The sequence below is a fragment of the Quercus robur genome, chromosome 6 (assembly GCF_932294415.1).
Source record: "Quercus robur chromosome 6, dhQueRobu3.1, whole genome shotgun sequence".
NCBI lineage: Eukaryota > Viridiplantae > Streptophyta > Magnoliopsida > Fagales > Fagaceae > Quercus > Quercus robur.
The window spans coordinates 25,013,378-25,035,765 of NC_065539.1; the positions used below are offsets into that span (position 1 = coordinate 25,013,378).

General features: G+C 35.8%; 2 protein-coding genes across 3 annotated transcripts; one reads left to right on the forward strand and one right to left on the reverse strand.

Annotated features, from left to right (window-relative positions):
* The first annotated feature begins 10,696 nt into the window (after nucleotides 1-10,696).
* On the forward strand, nucleotides 10,697-18,012 carry LOC126733356 (NAC domain-containing protein 82-like). The gene is made up of 7 exons (XM_050436613.1): nucleotides 10,697-10,861; nucleotides 11,686-12,186; nucleotides 12,313-12,584; nucleotides 15,169-15,531; nucleotides 16,185-16,433; nucleotides 16,629-16,907; nucleotides 17,549-18,012. Exons 2-7 carry the CDS (start codon nucleotides 11,994-11,996, stop codon nucleotides 17,843-17,845), a joined length of 1,653 nt encoding a protein of 550 aa, XP_050292570.1. The 5' UTR covers nucleotides 10,697-10,861; nucleotides 11,686-11,993; the 3' UTR covers nucleotides 17,846-18,012.
* A 382-nt stretch (nucleotides 18,013-18,394) lies between these two features.
* On the reverse strand, nucleotides 18,395-21,706 carry LOC126733358 (uncharacterized). Of its 2 annotated transcripts, none has more exons than XM_050436616.1 (3): nucleotides 21,536-21,706; nucleotides 21,343-21,405; nucleotides 18,395-18,767 (listed from the first exon to the last, which is right to left on the reverse strand). In XM_050436616.1, the coding sequence occupies exons 1-3, from the start codon at nucleotides 21,626-21,628 to the stop codon at nucleotides 18,633-18,635; spliced, it is 291 nt and encodes a 96-aa protein (XP_050292573.1). In that variant the 5' UTR covers nucleotides 21,629-21,706; the 3' UTR covers nucleotides 18,395-18,632. The 2 variants fall into 2 exon arrangements, with proteins under 2 accessions (XP_050292573.1, XP_050292572.1); XM_050436615.1 differs by lacking the exons at nucleotides 21,343-21,405; nucleotides 21,536-21,706 and adding exons at nucleotides 19,571-19,633; nucleotides 19,764-20,184.
* Nucleotides 21,707-22,388: the final 682 nt, after the last annotated feature.

The window sequence follows — 22,388 nt, forward strand, 5'->3', positions numbered from 1 at the left end:
GGCCAGTGCATTCGAGTTAGAAAATTTAAGATAGAATTTTTTTTTTTTTTGGGTGAAGTAGTATCAAACCATGTATTTAAATTTAGAATAGTTATTTAACATATAACTATTTATTTGTTTCTCAAAAAAAAAAAAAAAAAAAAAAACTATTTATTTAGTATGATAATTTCTTAGGAGAAGGTATTTGAAGGTCCGTTTGGATACAACTTATTTTTGCTAAAAACTTAAAACTGAAAATATTGTAGCAAAATAATTTTTAAATGTGTGAATCGTGCCGTGGGACCCATTTTTAATAAAAAAGTGGCTGAAAATTGGGTGAACAGTATATGAACAGTACAAAACAGTGCGTGAACAGTAACTTCTGTCCCCAGCTAAAACACGTGCAGAGGAAAAAAAAAAAAAAAAAAAGCGTGTCCCTCCCAAAACGTAGATGCTAAAATCTCTATCCAAACCACACCATAATCTCTATCCAAACTGCACTTTGATATCAAATGATACCATGTCAGCAGTATCAAAATTCAATAAATGTGAAACATGTCAGCAAAAAATAACTAACCCACTAACAATTAAAATACATGTGTTAGTGGGTAGTTATTTTTGTACACATGTTTCTCTTTTATTGAATTTTGATATGGATGACGTGATATCATTTGATATAAAATACTTTTTCATTTCGTAAAACCTATTTACAAGATAGTATATATCAACTCATAAAAAAATTATACTAAGAATGATAACAACTGTCGTCATCTTTCAACAATAAACAACTAAGGTTTGATAAAACATTGTCACAATATTTAAATTTTCGCAATAAATGATGATATATGCTACAATTGAAACTCTTTATCAAATTAAATACCTACAACCATATGCAATGAATATTTTGTTATTCATACTTTCATCTTTATCATTTTATTTTATGAGCCTAACTACGAAACTTAGCTTACCTAATTTTTAATGAATACCTTTTTAAGAAAGAAAACAAATAAAAAAATAACAAAATAACAAAAGACGTATGTCATCGAAGTTTCTATTAGATAAAATTATAAATCTAAAAGATTTAAACCACTAATAAATTAGTGTTCTCTAGTTAACAAATAAAATACCATACATCATCATTTTTACTTTCTAAGTATGACTAACACATAAAACTCAAAATACACGAAGAAAATTTTTGGGATATTAAAATTTCGTAATGCATTTTAGATATTGCACAATGAAATATTCTAGGAATCATAAGATTTTGTTAAGGTTTAATTAAGAGAGTAATAGCAAGGACTAAATACTTGTCTACAAAATATAAAAGAGGAAATTATTCAACTTTAAAGTTGGGGGATGAAACTACCTAAAACATAAAGAGGGAAAATACTTTTTTCCATAATTCTTTTTTGTTAGTAAAACTATGTATTTTTTACTTTAACCAATGTGTTAAAAAAAAAAAAAAAAAAAAAAAAAAAAACTCAGCCCAAGAAAACTGTTCGTAAAATTATGAATTTTGACTCAACAAATTGGCTAAAAAAAAAAAGTTAGGAACATAATAAATGTTTCGATATTTTCTCAATACCTTTATTTTAGCTATGGTGAGCCCTGGTATGATCTTTTATAATTTTATTTTAGAGTAATTCTATATCCACAATATTTTTATAAGAAATTTTAGGTGGTAAATTGTCATTAGTTTTTAATTGGGACAAATACTTTAAACTATGCATTAAAGGAAATAACAAACAAAAAACCAACAGAAGAAAATTGTGCATGAAACAATGAATTTTTTTCTCACCAAATTTAACTAAACCAAAAAAGAAGTCTAGGAGAACAACAAAATGTCACATTATTTTCACAATACATTTATTTTCAACCGTGGTAAGTTTTGGTTTGATATATTATTATTTATTTTATAGAAATGTTATCTCTATAATATTTTCATAATAAATTCTAGATGTCAAGTTGTTGCTGATTTTAAAATGGACCCATGACTGATATCAATTTTTTATCTATCAATAATAGCTTACTTATGATTTTTTTGTGAAATTAATGTGAAAATGTTGTGGACTTAGCATTTTTTTATTTGATTTATAAGAAACTAAGATCTCGACAATTGTGAAAAATATTGTGATAACAACAAGTGTTAAAACATTTTCACAAAATATTTATTTTCAGTCGTGGTTGGTCATAGTCTCATATTTTATTACTTTATTTCATCCTATAAGAAATTGGCACTTCAATAATTGTGAAAATATTGTGAAATTTGTTGTGTCAGTATAACAATATATATGCTAGCTGATATAAATATTTAGAAGAAAAAAAAAACACAAACTGGAATGAAAAAAAAAAAAAAAAAAAAAAAAAACTATAGCTACAGTATCAATTGAACAAACCAAAAGACACTATTTTTTTTTTTTTTTGGTAAAAGAGGAAATAACATTAAAACTAAACAGCCAAAAGAGTTACAAGACAAAGCCTGTGCTCATACAAACCAGAAACATCAGCCTCCAAATAACTAAGTAAGTCCACAGGCGGACTTGAAAAAACAGTGAAATCATTCTCAAGCAAAGAGCCTATTCTAGCCAAACAGTCAGTGCACCTATTAGTCTCCCTATAAATATGTCTAAACCTCTTCTGGTGAATCCGGGTTGCCAAGTACCTGCATTCATCCATGATTGAGGACACAAAAGAATTGGATACATAAGGAGAGTTAAAAGCATCCACAATGGCTTTAGCATCTAACTCAATAACAACTGCTTGAGCATGGATTTGCAAGCACAGCTGCAGACCATCACGGAGAGCCCATAATTCAGCCAAGTAACTCGAAGCATTCCCTATCCTCCTCGCAAAACCCATAACCCACTCACCACTATCATCTCTGAGTAGCCCGCCTCCCCCAGCTGGACCCACAGAGCTTGCTGCCGAGCCATCAGTGTTCAAAGTGAGCCAACCAGCCCTCGGTTTCTCCCATCTGATGTTCTTCACAATCATCCTTTTGGTAACCAAGGCATTATTAGCACAAAAGAAATACTCGGAAGCCCGATTCACAATTTCTCTACTCAGGTTAGGATTAGGATTTTTATGCTCAAAGACACACAGATTCCTATCCTTCCAAAGCAGCCAAATACTAAATAAAAACACTTGATTCCAAGGAAGACCGGAGTTGTGGTGAAGTTTAGAAGTGGCATTAGTGAATAGCCAATCTTGAAGACTCAAAGAGAAGAAGTTAGAACTACTTACCTGCCTTCCATGATGATGCCACACGTTCTTGCTTAAAGGGCAGTCACGTAACAAGTGCAGAATAGATTCTGCCTCACTGTGACAACGAGGGCAGCACGCATCCATATTCAGACCTCTGGCCACCAAACACTGATTAACCCCAAGATTTAGATGCATACACTTCCAAACGAACATCTGAATTCTAGGCAGCGTTTTCAGCTTCCAAATCCAATGCCCATTAAAAGGAGCATCCCCATTCGCATCCGTAGCAAGCAAATAAGCGCTTTTAAGATCAAAAACCCCCTTGGCCGAATGCTTCCAGGCCAGCCTATCATCAATTTTGGTAGAAAGAGGAATTGGAGTGGCCATGATGTCCCTAATAACCTCATCTGGGAAGTGCATCTGAATTGAAGACTAGTCCCATCTCCCCACATAATCCACTACATCCTTAATCTTCAAGCTGGTTGCTTCTCTAGACAAAGGACCCTGGATGGTACTCCTCAAAGGACCGTAACTAGTCTAATTATCATTCCAAAACTCCAGGCTACTCTCAAATCCCGGAATCCATTTAATACCTTTCTTAAAGATTTCTTCTCCTCGCAACATCCCCTTCCAAATTCTAGAGCTAGGAAGCTTGTTTACATTTCTTGAATTCAGTCTCCGAGGGCAGCAGTACTTCAATCTAAGGACCTTGGCCCAAGGAGCCTTGTCCTCGGTATGAAACCTCCAGTTTAACTTTGCTAAAAGCGCAGTATTTCTTCCTTTAGCTGTTTGAAGCCCCAAACCCCCCTCATCTTTAGTTCTAGTGACCTTCTTCCAACCCACCCAATGCATTTTTCCCTTGCTCTCAGTCGATCCCCACAAGAAGTTTCTATTAACCCGGTCAATACCCTCCAAAACCTTACTAGGCAACAAATTACTTTGCATTATATACGCCGGAACAGCTGAAGAAGAAGCCTGAATTAAAACTGATCTCCCAGCCAAGGATAGGAGACTTGCTTTCCACCCCACAAGCTTGCTCTTAACTCTATCTAACACAAAACCAAAGTCCTGGTTGTTATTCCCTTGGTGTTTGATAGGGAAGCCTAAGTATTTCCCCAAGTAATCCGTTTGATGGAAGCCAAGAATATCACTGAGGGCCTCCCTATCATCTTGATCAATATTCGGCGAAAAGTACACCCTGGACTTGGAATCACTCACAGTTTGCCCGGAGTAATTACAAAAGGTGTCAATCACCTCTCTAATGGCATTACAATTAGCTGCATTAGCCTTGGCAAAGAGCACAAGATCATCAGCAAAAAATAGATGAGAGAAGGAAGGGCCACTTCTAGAAGACTTAACCGGACACCACACTTTGGCCTCGCATTTTTCTTGGATGAGCTGGCCTAAAAATTCCATACAAAGAATAAAGATATACGGGGATAACGGATCACCTTGTCTTATTCCTCTCGAGGGTTTGAAGGGATCAAGACTCCCTCCATTAAAGAGAATAGACGTCGAAACAGAAGATATGCAACTCATAATGATATCAATGAGGTTATCAGGAAAATTATATCTTATCAACATACTCCTTATAAAGCCCCATTCTAGCTTGTCATAAGCCTTCTCCAGGTCAATTTTAAGAGCCATATAGCCACCTTTCCCCTTGGCTCTCCCCATAGTGTGAATAATCTCCTGGACAACAATAGCATTATCAACTCCCCTCCGCCCTGGCACAAAGGCTGTTTGGCAAGGAGAAATTAGCTGATCCAGTAGGGGTCTAATTCTCCCAACCAAAATCTTGGACACTATCTTATACACCGAGTTACACAAACTAATGGGGCGGTAACTACCAATGGTTTCAGGACCTTGGGTCTTAGGAATAAGCACAATATTGGTGTTATTAAGGTATTCCGACATTTTTTTCTCTCTAAAAACAGCCAACACCTCCTCTGTAACCGACTTGCCCACCACAAGCCAGAACCTTTGAAAGAACCCGGCATGAAGCCCATCAGGCCCAGGGGCTTTAAAAGCTTTCATAGACCAAAGAGCAGCTCTAACTTCCTCCTCCGTCACCATTTGGCTAATATTTTCCTTTTCTTCCCTTGAGAGTATAGGCTGCCACTGCATGCTGTAATTTAAATCACGAGTTACAGCCTCTTGGGAAGTGGTATAAATATTCATAAATCCTTCTCTAATATGATTTGCAACCTCTCTTTCCTCAGTCAACCACTCCCCCGCATCGTTCTTAATTGCAGTGATCGAATTCCGCTTCCTACGGGCCAGAGCTGAAACATGGTAAAAGGAGGTATTTCTATCACCCAAAATCATCCAATTAATTCTGGATTTAAGCGCCCAAAGATCCCTTTCTTGCTCTAGCACCACATCCAAATCCTTAATTAAATGATTCTCCAACTCAACTAGGGAGGCAGAAGGATGATTGGCCAAAGCTCTTTGCACCCCATCGAGCCGGGCCACAATCCTTTTCTTTTTTTGGAAGATATTCCCAAATTGGTTCTTGTTCCACAAACTAGCCTGTTTGGAAAACACTTCAATAGCTTCCAGCAGCTTTCTAGGCTGCTGCCACGCCTGATTAACCACATTAGGGAAGGAGGGATCGGACAACCAAAAGGATTGGAATCGAAATGGTCTCGATAGATGCAACTGCCTAATGGGATTGGTTTCCATCAACACAGGGCAATGATCCGAGTGACACCTGGTTAAGTGCGACACTTTTGCCTCCGGGTAAAGTTGACACCATCTAGTATTCATAAAGAATCTATCAATTCTTTCTTGTATAAGACTACTGATCTCCCTTCTGTTTGTCCACGTGTATTTCGGCCCACTAAATCCCATATCCACCATATTACATTTATCCAAGCACTCCTTAAAAAGCAACGATCTATTTATACTAACTGGCCTACCCCCAAACTTATCAACCTCAGCTAGGGGTTCATTGAAATCACCCGCAATAACCCAAGGCTTACTATGAAGGTCAGCAACTTTATTAAGGTTTTCCCACAACACTTGCCTCTCCACAATTCTAGGACTAGCATACACGGCAGAAAAAATCCAAGAAAGGTTAGAAGGAAATACCTTTACTTCGACATGAACTTCTTGCTCTGTACTCGCGAGCTGCACAACCTCAACTCTGTCTGAGTTCCAAAGCAACCAAATACCACCCGCATAACCAATTGTCTCCGCCCAAATAGCAGCATCAAAAGGAAGGCGGTCAGTAATCTCCTTTGCTCTGTCTCCCCCAACCCGCGTTTCCATGACCACTAAGATAGCAGGATTATGAGTCCTGACCAGCTCATTAACATACCTCTGAAAGTTGGGCTTCAGAGCGCCCCTACAATTCCACACTATAATATTCATAACTAAAAAATCGGGAAGGAACAAACACTCAATCAGATGAGATAAAATCTCCTCTTCCCACTTCAAACTCCATCCCATCCAAGCCATCCTCACCTTTGGCCTTCCCTTCCTTGGACACAGAGATTTCCACTGCTCCATCAATACCAAAATCACCTCCGTCGCCCCGAAAAGCTTGTTGAGTACTAGCACTGGCTCGGTCATTAGATTGAGCTTCTCCACTAGGATGTCTTAGCTCCTCACTGATTTTTTCTGTAAGAACCCCATCCTTACACTGACCGCCATCAGCTGGAATAGCTTCCGCCACACTTGCGCTGCCAACCGGACTGCCAAACCCATCCCAAGAATTGACGTTGCCTCCTCCGAACACTCCGTCAAACTGCCGCCGATCCTGCACCTCCACCTCGGTTCGACCACAATTCTGAAACCGGAACGGTTCATCAGCACACACGCCATCACCTCCCTTAACCAAAAAAGACCCATCCGATTTTGTGTTTGAAAAACCCACTCATGGCTTAGACTGCATCTTAGCTACCCTGTTTCTGGCTAAAACTCTTTTTCCCTTAACTGAAGGGCTGAATCGGGTGTCTTGTAAGTCATCTACCCTGTTGCTACCAACACCCATATCTCGGCCCACATTGGACGGCCCAACAGCCTCCGCACCCTTTTTAATATTAGACCAACCCCTTTTATCTCCTTTGGGCTCCTGCCTAGGCCCATGCTCTGGCTGATTCATACCGTGGCTTGTGTGATCCTCAGTGGCAACTATTATATTTGTTCTCTTCTGCCCAGGTCTTCTACGTGCCACTAACATCCAAGGACCATACCTGTCCTTTCCTGCACCAACGTCTCTGTCCTTCAACGATCCATTACCTGTGTCAGTACTATACGAATCATGCATTCCACGCCGAAACACTCCTTGGTTCGTACTCCTCTCCACACCAACACCAATCGGACCACCCTCCACCGGCGCTTCAGGTTTCTTAATGGTAAGAGGACAAGTTTCAAATCTATGCCCTATCTTCCCACATGAGAAACATAGTTGATGAATCCCTTCGTAGACCACAGGCTGCTCAAATCTACCAATGAGCACAGTGTTGATAAGTGGTTTGGTAATATCGAGCTGGATACAGAGCCTGGCATATCTCCCTCTGGCTTCCATGGCGGTATGTGAGTCAATCCGAAGAACCCTCCCTATGGCTTCACCAACTTGCTTAAGCACTTCCGCCTCATACAACTCCATAGGTAAAGCATGTAACCTAACCCAGACAGCTATAGACGACACACTAGCGCAATCCGGTTTGAAAAAAGGTTCCCAAGGCCTAATGGACAAAAAATGCCCCGCAATGAACCAAGGTCCATTTTTAAGAACTGCATCCATATCTTCTTTCAACGAAAATCTGACTGAATAGAAATCCTTACCAAGATCAACACAGTCCAAAGACCCAGACGGTTTCCATAGCACATTGAGTTTACTCTGGATAGCACCGAGCCCTATTGCCCTGCCATAGAGCTTAATGATCAGCGCTTTTGACCATGGTTTCCTAATACGCAGTTTGGTCTCCCTCGTAAGTTTCACTGCTGCTAGCCCCTCGCGGAGTTCCTCCACCTCCTCATCTGAATCCGCCTCCATGTCCATAAAATCTGAGAAGTCAAAAGCCTTAGCATAGGCTCCTGGTATCTCTCCCACCAGTTTATCCTTGAAAGTTTTCTTTGTCTCTCCCCACTGGGTTTGGCTACCTTGCGAATGCCTACTCTCACTTAAACCATCGTTAAAATCAGCATGGTGACCTTCTTTAACTTTTTTCTTGCTCCTGGATAACTCGGCTTCCTCCTCTCTCGAAAGCTCTCTGTTTTTGGTCATGTTCTCTCTGTTTTTGCACCAAAAGACACTATAACTATGGGCATTCGCTTCTTATATATAGATAGGAAAAAAAGAAAAAAGAAAAAAAGAAAAAGGTTTTTGGTGCTAGACCCCTCGGTCTGGTACTAATCTTTTAATCCATGTTGCCCATTTACAATTTATACACGATCGGATCTCTTGCCTACACATAACAATTTTTTGTTGTTGTTGCTGTTGTTGAGGATCTAGTAAATCATAACTTGCTCAAGTAATTAACGTGTTAGATTTATAAAAATACTTTTAGCATTACACATTGTCAAGCCGTCTTCACAAATCAAACTTTTCTCTTTCAGAGCATCTCCAGTAAATTCATCAAATTTTTGTATTGTTTGGAGAATGAACAGTGACTTTTACCTATATCTATCCACTTTTTCAAATACACTTTTCAATAGATTCTTTATCTCATTTAAATATTATTTCTTTATTAATTATTTATTCTTTTTTTAATAACTACACATCTTCCAACATTTTTTTATTCAACACCTGATTATTATAATAGAAATTTTTTTTTGAAGAATGAACAGTAGCCTATTAGATTTAATGAGCTACTGTTCATGAGCCAAAAATTTTTTTGGGTATAGAGAATCCACTGGAGTGACTTTTTTTGGTCTCATTCTCTATTATAGAGAATATTTTGCTTTTGCATAGACCATTGGAGATGCTCTCATTAGCATATTTGTATTGAAAAAAGTAGGTTTAATATGTAAAGAAAGTCGGAGAACTTAATAGAATCTAAAGTCTTTCTTTTTGTATCAATTTATTCCACCCTCAGCCTCATCTTCATCATCAAACTTTCATTAAACTTATTTCATTTCTTCAGAGTAACAATAAAGCTATGGACAACATTTAACTATTCATTAATGAGTTAAATCAATGAAAAGCAAGGGTGAGGGAGAATATGTGTTGAAATTGTAGGCAGATTTGTTGTAGACTTTGAAATGTGATTAGGAGAGGAGAGACAAATAAAGATGTGTAGTCAAAAGTGAAAATGTTAAACTTGTTGGTAGTGATGAAAGACTAGCAAGGCCAGTTCGCAATCGATTATCTTTAGAGTACTAGCATTGGGGGTGTAAACATCCTCCAAAACTCACTCCATCCGGGTTAGTAAACTTAAAATTTTTTTTGCAACTTATGAATATCGCTCATAAGTTGTAAAAAAAATAAAAAAAATAATTTTAGTATGTGGTTGTGTGTGAGGGAAAAAGAGAGAATAATACTTTTTATTATTTTATTTGGTTGTATGTAAAAATAAAAACTGGAATATAGGATGAGTTGTAAAATGAGTTGGTAAAATAGATAAAGTAGTGTTTGAGAATGCAAAATAATTTTTTTTTTTTTTTTGGCATCCCGTGTGCTAATGCTCTTAATAGCTCCATTATTTATTTATTTTAATTTTTGATTTGCTCTTGATTTCTGCAACCATGGGGTTGGATTGGAATGGAATGGAATATAAAGAAGCATTTGCTTTATTAATGAGTTCAATCATGGAAAAGCAAGGTTGATAGAGAATATATATATATGTGTTGAAATTGTTGTAGGGGAGCTTGTCCTAAATCTTAGGGGAGAGAGAGAGAGAGAGAGAGATGTCAAAGTGAAAACGCGTAAACATGTGGGCAGGGAAGTGATGAAAAGGGCACCAATTTTTGTTGCATATGGAAAATGGTTTTGAGCCTCAACTCGAGTAGGAGAAGAATTTGAATTATTTTTTGACACGTCTATGCATTGTGGTGTATTATTCGAGAAGTAGGATTAATTTTTATAATGATTTTCTAGAGGTAAGGGCCAGTTTGTAAACAATTTGTATATTACTTTTTTTTTGATGAATTAGGACTTCATTGCTTGATATTATGGTCTAGTAAAGGAATTGAATTTAAACCTATTGTGATGATGATAAAATCAATTTGAGCATCTAGAAGACTTGAACTAGAAGACTAAAAATAATAAAAAAATATTTACAATAACAATAATATGGTGATTGAAAGTGGATATGTTCATGAATGGAAGCAAGGTTTTCTTCTAATACTAGTGTGAACAAAAGATATTTACGTCATAAATACTAAAAAAAAGAAGAAGAGAAATACGTCATAATGCATATATTTGTTTTTTTTTTAAAAGAAGAACAATCTGCTTAAGCAAGCAGACCAATAAGATTGAAGGAGAAACAAAACACGCTGTGTTCTATACAGCTCAGCTCAACTCAACTCAACTCAACCCACTGTCTGTCTCTATGTATAAATGTAGTTTACTACTAACTATAAAACAAGTACAAAAGCTTAGTACATTACGTTAAACAAACCAGTTTAACAGAATCCCCAATTGCGCTCTTCGTAAAGTAAAACCAAAACCCTTCTCTCTGGCGCTCTCTCCCTCCCTCTCTCTCTCTCTTCCTCGCTTCAAGTTCAGGTACTGTTTCTACTCTCTCTCTGAATCTTTCTATTATTTGCCTTTTGTTTTTCGGTTTTTGATCTTAGTTTCATATTCTAGGGTTTTTAGGTTTATTGTGTTTATGCGATCAAAATTTGGGTATTCCTGATTGATTTATAATCTGGGTTTGCTTTCATTTGATTAAAAACTGGGAAATTTCTTTGTTTTTTGTTGGGCAATTTGGGTTTTGTATCTATGACTTATTATCTGATTTTTGTTTTCCTCCTTCCTGTTTTGATTTTTTTAGTCAAAAATATATTTACTAGTTTCAATTTTCGCTTAATTTCCGATAGTTACTAAGGGGTTTTGTGTTCTTTTTAGGCTAACTTTATAATCTACTTGATAAATTTAATGTGCTTTTGATTTTAATCCTATCTGGGGGTTTCTCTACTTGAATGAAGATTTGATTGGTTGGTTTATAATCTGGGCGATTTGGGTTTTATATCTATGAATCATTATCTGATTTTTATTTTACTCCTCCCTGATTTGATTGTTTAAGTCAAAGTTGTATTACTTAATTTAATCAGAGCTTAATTTTCGATTGTTATTCCGGAGTTAGGCTACTTTGTACGCTACTCTATAATTTTATGTCCCTTTGATGTTATGTTAATAACATCCTATCAGGGGGTTTCTCTACTTGAAAAAAGAAACAAATTAAATCAAGATTTGATTGGTTGGTTGTTGATTTATCTTCTTATCATTTAGTCTTTGGTATCTGTTTTGGGTTTTTATTTTTTATTTCTGAATTTGTGGGGGCGTTTCTTGGCATTGTGTGCCTAATCAATTGATAATGTTGATAACAGGTAATTATTCCACACCAAATGTCTATTTCTATTCTCAACAAGAAACACTTTTCAATCATTCGGTGTGATTCTAGCTTCATAAACCGGAGGAGGCTCTGGCGTTCATTGAAGGTCCTGTTCGGCACTTGATTTTTTTTACTCAAGTGTCATTCTCATTGCATCACATTGTAGGGTAGTGTTCATTTCTTGTTCCTGTGAAAACATTGCGTTATTGGGGAAAGGGTTTTGGGTTTTGTTGATTAAGAGCAGATTACACGTTATTATTCTTCACTGCTTGTGAGGAAATTGTATACTAGATTTTCAAAGTTATGGAACCGAGGGAGTACGTTTTGGATTGCTTGTCGGGGAAAAAGCCGTTTCCCATTCCTGGGGTTGGTTTTCATCCCACAGACGTTCAGCTTGTTGTGTACTATCTATTGTGGAAAGCTACCAAGAAAAAATTCCCCATTGAACTCATTGCAGAGGTTGATGTATACAAGTTTGCTCCTTGGAAACTTGCAGGTATATGGGAAAAATATTTATTTACACTCTTTTGTCTTTTATTTTTATTTCATTAAATTACTCTATTTTGTTTTATTGATTAGCACATTATGCTTTCTTACTAAAGTTTGTTTGTTCTTCTACCAGATGAGTCTATTGTGAAAGGGGATCTGAAATGGTACTTCTTTTGTCCAATTGAGAAGAAATATTTAAGTGGGGTTAGAATGAATCGTGCCACTGATGTTGGGCACTGGAAAATCACTGGAAAAGATAGACATGTTCTACACAACAATGCATTGGTGGGCTCAATAAAAACTTTGATTTTTCACAAGGGTTTTGCACCAGGGGAACGGACGGATTGGGTTATGCATGAGTACAGACTTGATGATAACTATGGGGCTGAGAGAGGAGTTGCTCAGGTAATGTTTGGTTATTTATCATTCTTTAGTATGATACTTGTGTCTGTTGGTGTAGTCTTTGTATAAGCTGATTGTGAATATTGTTTCTTTCCTAGTCCACACAGAGGTTAAGAGATTATATTGCATGTGCATCTGAATTGACATATGTGTTACTTGCCTATTCACCATACTTCTCTAATTTATTTGTTCACAGTCCAAAGTTTGTTCCCTGGATTTAAATGTCGATCTTGATGGTTAGGCGCAACACTTGTTGCAATCCAAAGCTGTTTATACCTTATATCCCACCTCAACAGCCAATTGTTTAAATGCACTTGCTGGACTTTCTGTAATTCCCTGTAAAATTGTTTTTGAGAGACTCAAATTGTCTTCTTTTTTTTTTTTTATAATTAAGAAAGATGTATATTCAAAAAACTGCTAAATGCAAAGTAGCACAAAGCATATCAAAAAGTACAAAAAAAAGAGAGAAAAGCAAAAACATAAAAGAAGCACTAAATTCAATATGAAATTGGGCATAACATAAAAGAAGCACTAAATTCAATGTCGATCTGACACCGTGACAGTGAACATCGAGGACTCGGGTTTGTCTGAAAAAACTTCCGTTGTTGTCATCGAATGGGCCAGGGGTGTCAGATTGGCCTCAGAAGGTGGCTCACCCATTTCGTAAGAACTTGGGCCCGAGAAGCAAGTTGTGGTTGACTGAGTAGAGCCCAAACATGGTTGGGCCAATGTGGGATTCAAGCTTAGGCCCACAGTGGGCTTATTTTTACTTGTTTCCCGTGGAACCCATTTAAAACACTTAGGTCCACCTTTGTTATAATCCCATGAAACCCTCCTCTTTCCTGTCTCACCCACCTCCACAGTCAAATCTTTTCCTGTCCAGCATGCATTCCTTAAAACACTCACAATACCATAATTAGATTCTTTTGAATTTGAATTAAACCTTAACGGAAATCTCAATTTATTTCCTACCGGTATTTTCTCTCCCAAATTAATATCCACATTAATTCTCCGAGGTTTCACAGCTCCTCCACCAGCAGCTAACGGGCAAGGAGTGGCCACCGTTCTACTACTCAACACCGTCTTTGCATGTTCTGGATCCAGCACCACCATCTTCTCCTCTCCTAACTGTGTCTTCCCCTTATCTGTGATACATAACTGCGTCGGATGCTTTCTATCTTCTACTTTTACGTGATAGCCTTGCACAGTTTCAGCAAAAGTTCTAGAGTTTTGAATCTGAATTATGCCTATGCAACTGAGCAACAAGTTTCGAATGGCCTGAGCCACCCACCACATATTGGGAAGGATACATCATATTTCTTAATTCAAGCCCGAAAATTCTCCAACCATTTTTTGCTATGCCTTCAGGGATAATGACCAACCTCCTAGACCTGCCAACTTTGAGTTTAGTCAATAATAAGAACTGACCAAAAGAGTTGGTGCTCCGTTGGAGAGTAAAAGCAATATCACTGTCCCTGAAAGTGAAAAACTGCTTGGAACTAACCCCCAACAACAATGTGCTCAATATTCTTCATCAACCATTGTGCTGCACTCTTACCCATGAAAACTGACCTCATAAAATATTTGCCCTGATCAAAAATTTATAGCGAGAAATAACGTCCCCCTTCCTCTATAACTAATTGAAATAACCTGGATTCAATGAAAAAACTGTGAAAGCCCCCCATATCTGATTGGAGTAGATGAAAAGAACAAAATATTTGGCTAATCTGAGGTAGCCGGGCATGTGTAAGCTTCCTGTGTACTGTGCAGTTTGGCATGTTTTAGAGATTAGAGTTCATATTTTCTGTTGAATCAACTGCTTGAATTTTTTTCATTTGAGTTAAATTTTCATTTTTTTGTTTGAATTATAGAAGAAATCTCAAAATTCACTATTTTATAGGTAACTCTACTTTGCTGTTTGCAGCACCTGAAGTCTTTTTTTTTTTTTTTCCTGTTGGTTGATGAGCTTGTCAGTTATACTTTTAAATGGATGACATATTATCCTCATTTATGTGAAATGGTCCAAATATGGATAATAGAATGTTTTTTTCTCTCTTTGAGTACACATTCAATAGTCTTCCCCCTACCTCATCTAATCTAGCTCATGCATTGCAAATACTTGAGAAACATATTACTGCAACTTGACAACCATAATATCTACTTAAAAAAGATTATTGTTGATTGAATTTTATGTTCTGTCAAACATGGCATAATTTTGTTTTTGTGGTTAGTCCATTTTCCCACTTCCTAATTCAACAGCTTTTCAAATTACCATTAGGAAGTTGTTGTGTACTCTCTCAAAATTTGGAACTTTGTGATGATAATTTTGGAAAATTTTCTTGTTAAAGAAACATGGTAATAATTTCTTCTTACCCTTTCCCTTCTAAAGAAAAAGACAGAGAAATAAATTGCATGTCATTAAAAGGTTGAGTTTACTAAGAGGGAAAAATATAATGGGATAGGGAGTAAAATGTATTTGAATTGTTGGTCAACTGCTACATCTATTTCTACTCCTACATGTATATAAGTGATTGATGGTGTTCTGGTGATTGAATTCAAATCGATTCTCTTGATGTTTGTCTTTCAGAGTGAACATGTGCTTTGTAAGATTTTCCAAAAGGAAGGCCTAGGCCCAAGAAATAATGCCCAATATGGAGCACCATTTAAGGAGGATGACTGGATTGATGATGAAGAAGTTAACCGTTCTGCTGGTTTTTCTATCCCTGCCTCTGTGCTGCATAATAACCATAGCAATTCACTTGCTGCTGGCACCTCGCAATTGAACAGCACGGCATCTGAATCATGTTTGTCTGAAATTGTGCCATCCCAGCGTGTGGTGCTTCCATCAGTTCAAAGCAATAATGTTGATTCAGAGGAGTTGCCTCAGGTTCTGGGTGATGATTTTTTGTTTTCAACATCATTGGTTTCAAATGAAGATAAGAAAAATAAGGTGTGTAACTTCTCTGCCCTTTTTTCTTACTAGTGTTCCAGATCTAGTTGCAATGGGAATTTTAAGTAGGTTATATTTTCTAATGTACATTGTTTCATTATGAACTTAGCCAAAGCTTTGGACATTGCTATACTTTTCAATGTTGTATTTACATTTAAGTATAGGTCAATTTCCATCATTACCCAATTTCATTAGTGAGCTCAAGATACCTGGATCCAAAATGTTTTCTTTCCTTTCTTTGCCCTTATTGGAAAGTAATGTTAGAAAATATTGAGGAGAACGAAAGTTACAAATAAAGAATTTGTCCAATTGGTTGGCACCTCCTGGTATTTTCAAGACAACCCAAGGTTCAAATCTCCCCTCCTCCATTGTAACAATCGAATTAAAAAAAAAATAGTAAAACTGTTATTAAAACTGAACCAGCTACTTTCTCCCTACAGTGTCAAGAAGGCCCCACATCAAAAGTAGACCACAATTCTTGAATATTTTAGTATTTAATCTTGTCTTTCCTTGAAATCTTTACTGTTTGTATTGGGGGAATGATATTGTAGCATTTAACATTTTTTTTTTCCTGATTTTTAGACTATTTTGCTTGCAAATTTTCTTTGAAGTTCTAATCTCTACTGATGTGGATTTGTTTATGATATTTGCAGAAGCCCATTCATGATAGAACTGCTGAAGTTGCACTCCCTGTTGATCCTAATTACAAAGACTTGGGATATCTGGCTGGACCAAGTGAGGATGTACACACTGGTTCTCGGTACAATGGTCTTAATATAAGGGATCTCGATAAGCCACTGAATATCCCTCCTGAAGCAGGTGAACCCCAGCATGTTCCATTCAATGGCCTCAATGCTGGACACAATGATTATATTGATTCAGAGCAGTTTCCAACATTAAAAGTAAACCACAATTCTTGAATCTTTTAGTATTTAATCTTTCATTGAACTCTTTACTTTTTGTATCAGGGATTCAGGGGGATGATATTGTAGCATTTAACATTTTTTTTTCCTAATTGTTATACTACTCTTTTGCTTGCATATGTTCTTTGAAGTTCTAATCTCTCTACTGATGTGGATTTGTTTACGATTTTGCAGAATACCATTCAAGATGGAACTGTTGATGCCGAACTTCCTGTTGATCCTAATTTCAAACGCTTGCAAGATCTGGGCTACAAAGCTGGACCAAGTGAGGTTGGAAATGCTTTCCACTCTGGTTCTCAGTACAATGGTCTTAACATGAGGGATCTTGATAAGCCACTGAATCCAGAAGCAGGTGAATCTCAGCACTTTCTGGGCAATTCTTTTGGTGCTCCTGAGGTCTTATATGTGCCACACCAGTCTGATCCGGGGCCAGATTTACCTTGTAAAATTGAGGTGAGCTTTTGAAATAATCAACCTTTACTGACGTTCTTCTCTTACAAGTTTCATCATATCTTTTCCGTTTCCCATATTTTGCTTGCACCTCACTTGTATTTGTGAAAGATAAGGGATTGGTGCTTATGAATAAAAAAATTATGGTTGTCAATGTTTTGAATCCTCATTTCAAGAAAAAGAACAAATGTTTTAAGAGTTCCTTACCTCTATCTTTTTATAGTAGTAACGATCTATTCGTGCTTATTGGTCGATTAAACTTATATAATAGTTTTCCCCCTCATATATTTTGTTTTTTTTCCAATCTGTTTGAATTTAGTCCTACTATCCTCGGTGGGATTAAAACTGCCATCAGTCTTAGTGTTCCCTTTTTATCTTACTTGAAAGCCCTTGCTTCGTATTGGTGCTATTTGCCATATAAAATTTGAACTTAAAATTTCAAACATTTAAAATAAATAAATAAATTGAGAGAATGTACATTTTAGCCACCAAATTTTTAAAATATCATTTTCGAATAAAAAGTAGTTTGGACTAAATGACGTATAAAATTTTATAAAATAAGATAACATTTTTCTGATTGCTTTGCTAGCAAATTTTCTTTGAAGATTTAATCTCTTCTGATGTAGAATCTTATGATTTTGCAGAATGCCAGTCACAATGGAACTACTGAATCATCATTTCCTTCAGATGACCTTGATCTTTTTGAAGACTTGAAAAATCTGGGCATTTTTGACATGGATGATCTCTTGAAGCGATTGTGCTGCCCCCCTGAAACTGGTGAGTCTCAACACATTGAAACCAATGACTCAGAGCAATTTCCAGTCAATTCCTGTCATGCTGCTCAGCAGTTACCTGTGTCAGATCTCTCTCAAAAGGACTCTTCAAACAAAAAAGAGAGAAAAAGAAAAAGGAAAAGGAAAGAAAATAATGATGAAAGATAATGAAAAACTTTTCTTCTTTCCCATTGTTTATATGTAATAAATTGATGACCTACTTTCATCGTGTTTGAGTTTGTGATTGAAATAACCTGAAGTGTTCTGTTTCTAATAATTTCCAGTTTACACAGCTAAGCTCCTATTGCATTAGCATGTGAATGATTTTACTTTTACTTGATAGCATTTCCAAACCCAAAGTACCTTGTCTATTGCAAGCACCTGGTTTACCCTCTTAGATGACCGAGCAAGGCTAAAACCGTAACTTGACCCTATAAGAAACCAAACCCGTTAAGATCTTAGTCTCTTACAACTATCAATGATTTGCCATCTTACTGGGTAGTTATCTCCTAATACTAAGAGTTCGTTTAGATACAGTTAAAAACTGAAAATACTGTAGTAAAATAATTTTTAAATGTATGAATAGTATCGTATGATTTATTTTTAATTTTTTTTTGAATAAAGTGGTTATGGGTCCTTTGGTAAACAGTGAATTTTGTCTCCTCTTAAACGCGTGCAAAAAAAAAAAAAAAAAAAGAAAGAAAGGCAAAACATCCGGATCCAAACGCAACCTAAATTAGATTGTTATTAGTCATTAGCCAAAAATTCATCTTTTCATAATGGCTACATGCAGCCCGACAGTTTGAATGCTGATCAATACTACTAAAGAAATTTTCAACTCCAGGAAAATATTTTAAGGATTCAAAAAATAACAAATTCAAAATAGGATGATTGAAGTGCAAAATTACATCCTGTACACGTACTATTATATTTTTACATAGAAATTTGCAGAGTACTAGAAAGGTGCTGATGCTATATCCCTCGGCACTGGTAATCTTGGTTGGTCTTCTGTATACTCGAGCTCTTCATCTTCTGTGTCTATCATTGTATTTTCATTATGTCTTGCAGTACTGACAACTGGCTCTAATCCCTGCCGAATATTTGCAATTATTACACAATGAATCATACAAGCAATCAACTAAAAAATATAATAACATAATTGTAGTAATAATAACTAAAAAAAAAAAAAAACAAGGGGGAGATTATAAAAAATACAGTAAATCATAATTTAACAAATGCTTTTAGCTTCTCACATCCATCTACACAAATGGATTATTATTGTTGTTATATGATCAATCGATTAGCTTCATCGACATCATTATCATCAAACTTCCATTGCCTTTATTTCATCGATCTCTTCAAAATAATGCATCTAAGTGCTACTAACTTAATCACAAATTCTTATTTTATGGATTCCTTTTTGCTAGATAATTTACACAAGTAATTTATGTGTTGATTCATACAAATGGTTTTAGTTTCTCACGTCCATCTACTCAAATGGATTATTATTGTTGTTGTTATCAATATATCAGCTTCATCGTCATCATCAAACTTCCATTGCACTTTATTTCATCTCTTCAAAACAATGCATCTAAGTGAAAATTCTCAATCTCAAATTCTTATTTTATGGATTATAAAACCAAAGAACAGATTTTATAGCTGAAGAAACACATACAGAATAATGACATTTTATAAAATTTAATTTACCTACCATGCATCAGACTACCTAACAGTTTTCCATCTCAAACTCATCAAAGTGATTTATATGCAAGAAGCTATTTCTCTCTCTCTCTCAAACAAAATCAATATCATTAAAACCAACAAAGGATTATTAATTCAAATAAAAAAAAAATTGAAAATTTGTACTGATCAAAAGTTTTTTCGACTCGTTACCTTCATGAAGATAGTCATTGCTTCTTCTATGGTCCTTGAATTTAACACATACAAGGCTGCCTCCTATAAACAAATTGAGACACCAAATTAACATCCCAATAGTATATAACAAACTCATAAACATTTCACACACACAATTGCAAGCACAAAATTAATGCAAAACATAATTAAGCAAATATATAAATTGACTAACCCTTGCATATTGGATTTGATCAAAATCCAAAGTCATAGGCTCACTTTCGATTGATGATTTCCTATCAATCCGTACCATGGATGCTCCTTCCATTTTATATAGTGAGAGAGAGAGAGACCAAAATATATTTGGAAAGAAAGAATTATTAAGGTGCAAAGCTTAGCAAAGGTGAAAGGAGGAAGTAAAACGAAAAATAGGTTTATATACAGGAGTAGGGTTCATCTTTTCATAATGGCGACATGCAGCTTGACAGTTTGAATGCTGATCAATACTACTAAAGAAATTTTCAACTTCAGGAAAATATTTTAAGGATTCAAAAAATAACAAATTCAAAATAGGATGATTGAAGGGCAAAATTGCATCCTGTACACGTACTATTATATTTTTACATAGAAATTTGCATAGTTCACGAAATAACTAGAAAGGTGCTGATGCTATATCCCTCGGCCCAGCTGGTAATCTTGGTTGGTCTTCTGTAGACTTGAGCTCTTCATCTTCTGTGTCTATCATTGTATTTTCATTATGTCTTGCAGTACTGACAACTGGCTCTAATCCCTGCCGAATATTTGCAATTATTACACAATGAATCATACAAGCAATCAACTCCTCAAAAATATAATGATATAATTGTAGTAATAATAACTAAAAACAAATTAAAAATTAAAAAAAAAATCCTATCAAAAAAAAAAAACAAGGGGGAGATTATAAAAATTACAGTAAATCATAACTTAACACAAGTTTTTTTTTTGGTGTGTGCGTGTGGGGCTAAGATAACTTACAAAAGTAATTTATGTGTTAATTCATACAAATGCTTTTAGCTTCTCACATCCATCTACACAAATGGATTATTATTGTTGTTGTTATATGATCAATCGATTAGCTTCATCAACATCATCAATTCATCGTCATCATCAAACTTCCATTGCATTTATTTCATCGATCTCTTCAAAATAATGCATCTAAGTGCTACTAACTTAAATCACAAATTCTTATTTTATGGATTCCTTTTTGCTGAGATAATTTACCCAAGTAATTTATGTGTTGATTCATACAAATACTTTTAACTTCTCACGTCCATCTACTCAAATGGATTATTATTGTTTTTGTTATCAATATATTAGCTTCATCATCATCATCATCATACTTCCATTGCAATTTATTTCATCTCTTCAAAACAATGCATCTAAGTGAAAATACTCAATCACAAATTCTTATTTTATGGATTATAAAACCAAAGAACAGATTTTATAGCTGAAGAAACACATACAGAATAATGACATTTTATAAAATTTAATTAAGCCCTTTTTTTCCCGTACCTACCATGCATTAGACTACCTAACAGTTTTCCATCTCAAACTCAACAAAGTGTATGCCAAAATGATTTTGCGTTATACTTGCTTCAAGATCCATCATGCAAAAAATAATCCCATGCATACTTGGTGATTTATATGCAAGCAGCTATTTCTCTCTCTCTCTCTCTCAAACAAAATCAATATCATTAAAACCAACAAAGAATTATTAATTCAAATAAAAAAAAATTGTAAATTTGTACTGATCAAAAATTTTTTCAACTCATTACCTTCATGAAGATAGTCATTGCTTCTTCTATGGTCTTTGTATTTAACACATACAAGGCTGCCTCCTATAAACAAATTGACGCACCAAATTAATATCCCAACAGTATATAACAAACCCATAAACATTTCACTCACACAATTGCAAGCACAAAATTAATGCAAAACTTAATTAAGCAAATATATAAATTGACTTACCCTTGCATACTGGATTTGGTCAAAACCCAAAGTCCTAGGCTCACTTTCGATTGATGATTTCCTATCAATCCGTACCATGGATGCTCCTTCCATTTTATATAGTGAGAGAGAGAGAGAGAGACCAAAATATATTTGGAAAGAAAGAATTATTAAGGTGCAAAGCAAAGGTGAAAGGAGGAAGTAAAACGAAAAATATAGGTTTATATATATAGTTGAGGGGTTGAGCGAAGTGCCACCACAAAACGTAACGTGGCAATCTAGATTCTAGAAGTAGAACCAAAGGGAACTACATCTTCATACGTGGCATTCTGGTGATGTTGATAGGACACGTGGCGCGTGATGATTACCTCGTCTCAAATGGAGAAACTCGTAAGTCAAAACATGTGATGTCGGTTTACCATTCCCATTCCCATAATAGCAAATTTCGAGCAGTGTTTTTTTGGGTTCACAAATTGCGTGTTTGTGCGAGGCACTTAGGCCAATCACAGTGTGACACCACTGCAATAGGATCCCCATGAGCTGTAGTGTTGAGATACACGTGTTTTTGGACTTTTTGGCCCGGATCTACTGATTACGTCATTGGGGGGATTTGTTCTGGGTCCTTGGAGAATCATGCACGTGACTCTCAACATTTCTAACTTTTTCTCTCTTTTTTGATCTCTCATTGATTCCTAACTTGGACATATATGGGAATATGGGAGAAAAGCATGTATTGTCATCAACCGTGAAATTCTTGATGCTTCTTCCATATATGATCCTTAACGTGTGAATATGTCTTTTTTGCTCTTTTCTTTTCTTTTGTTTTTTTATTTTTTTTAAAAAAAGATAGAAACATGAGAGCAAATCACTTTCC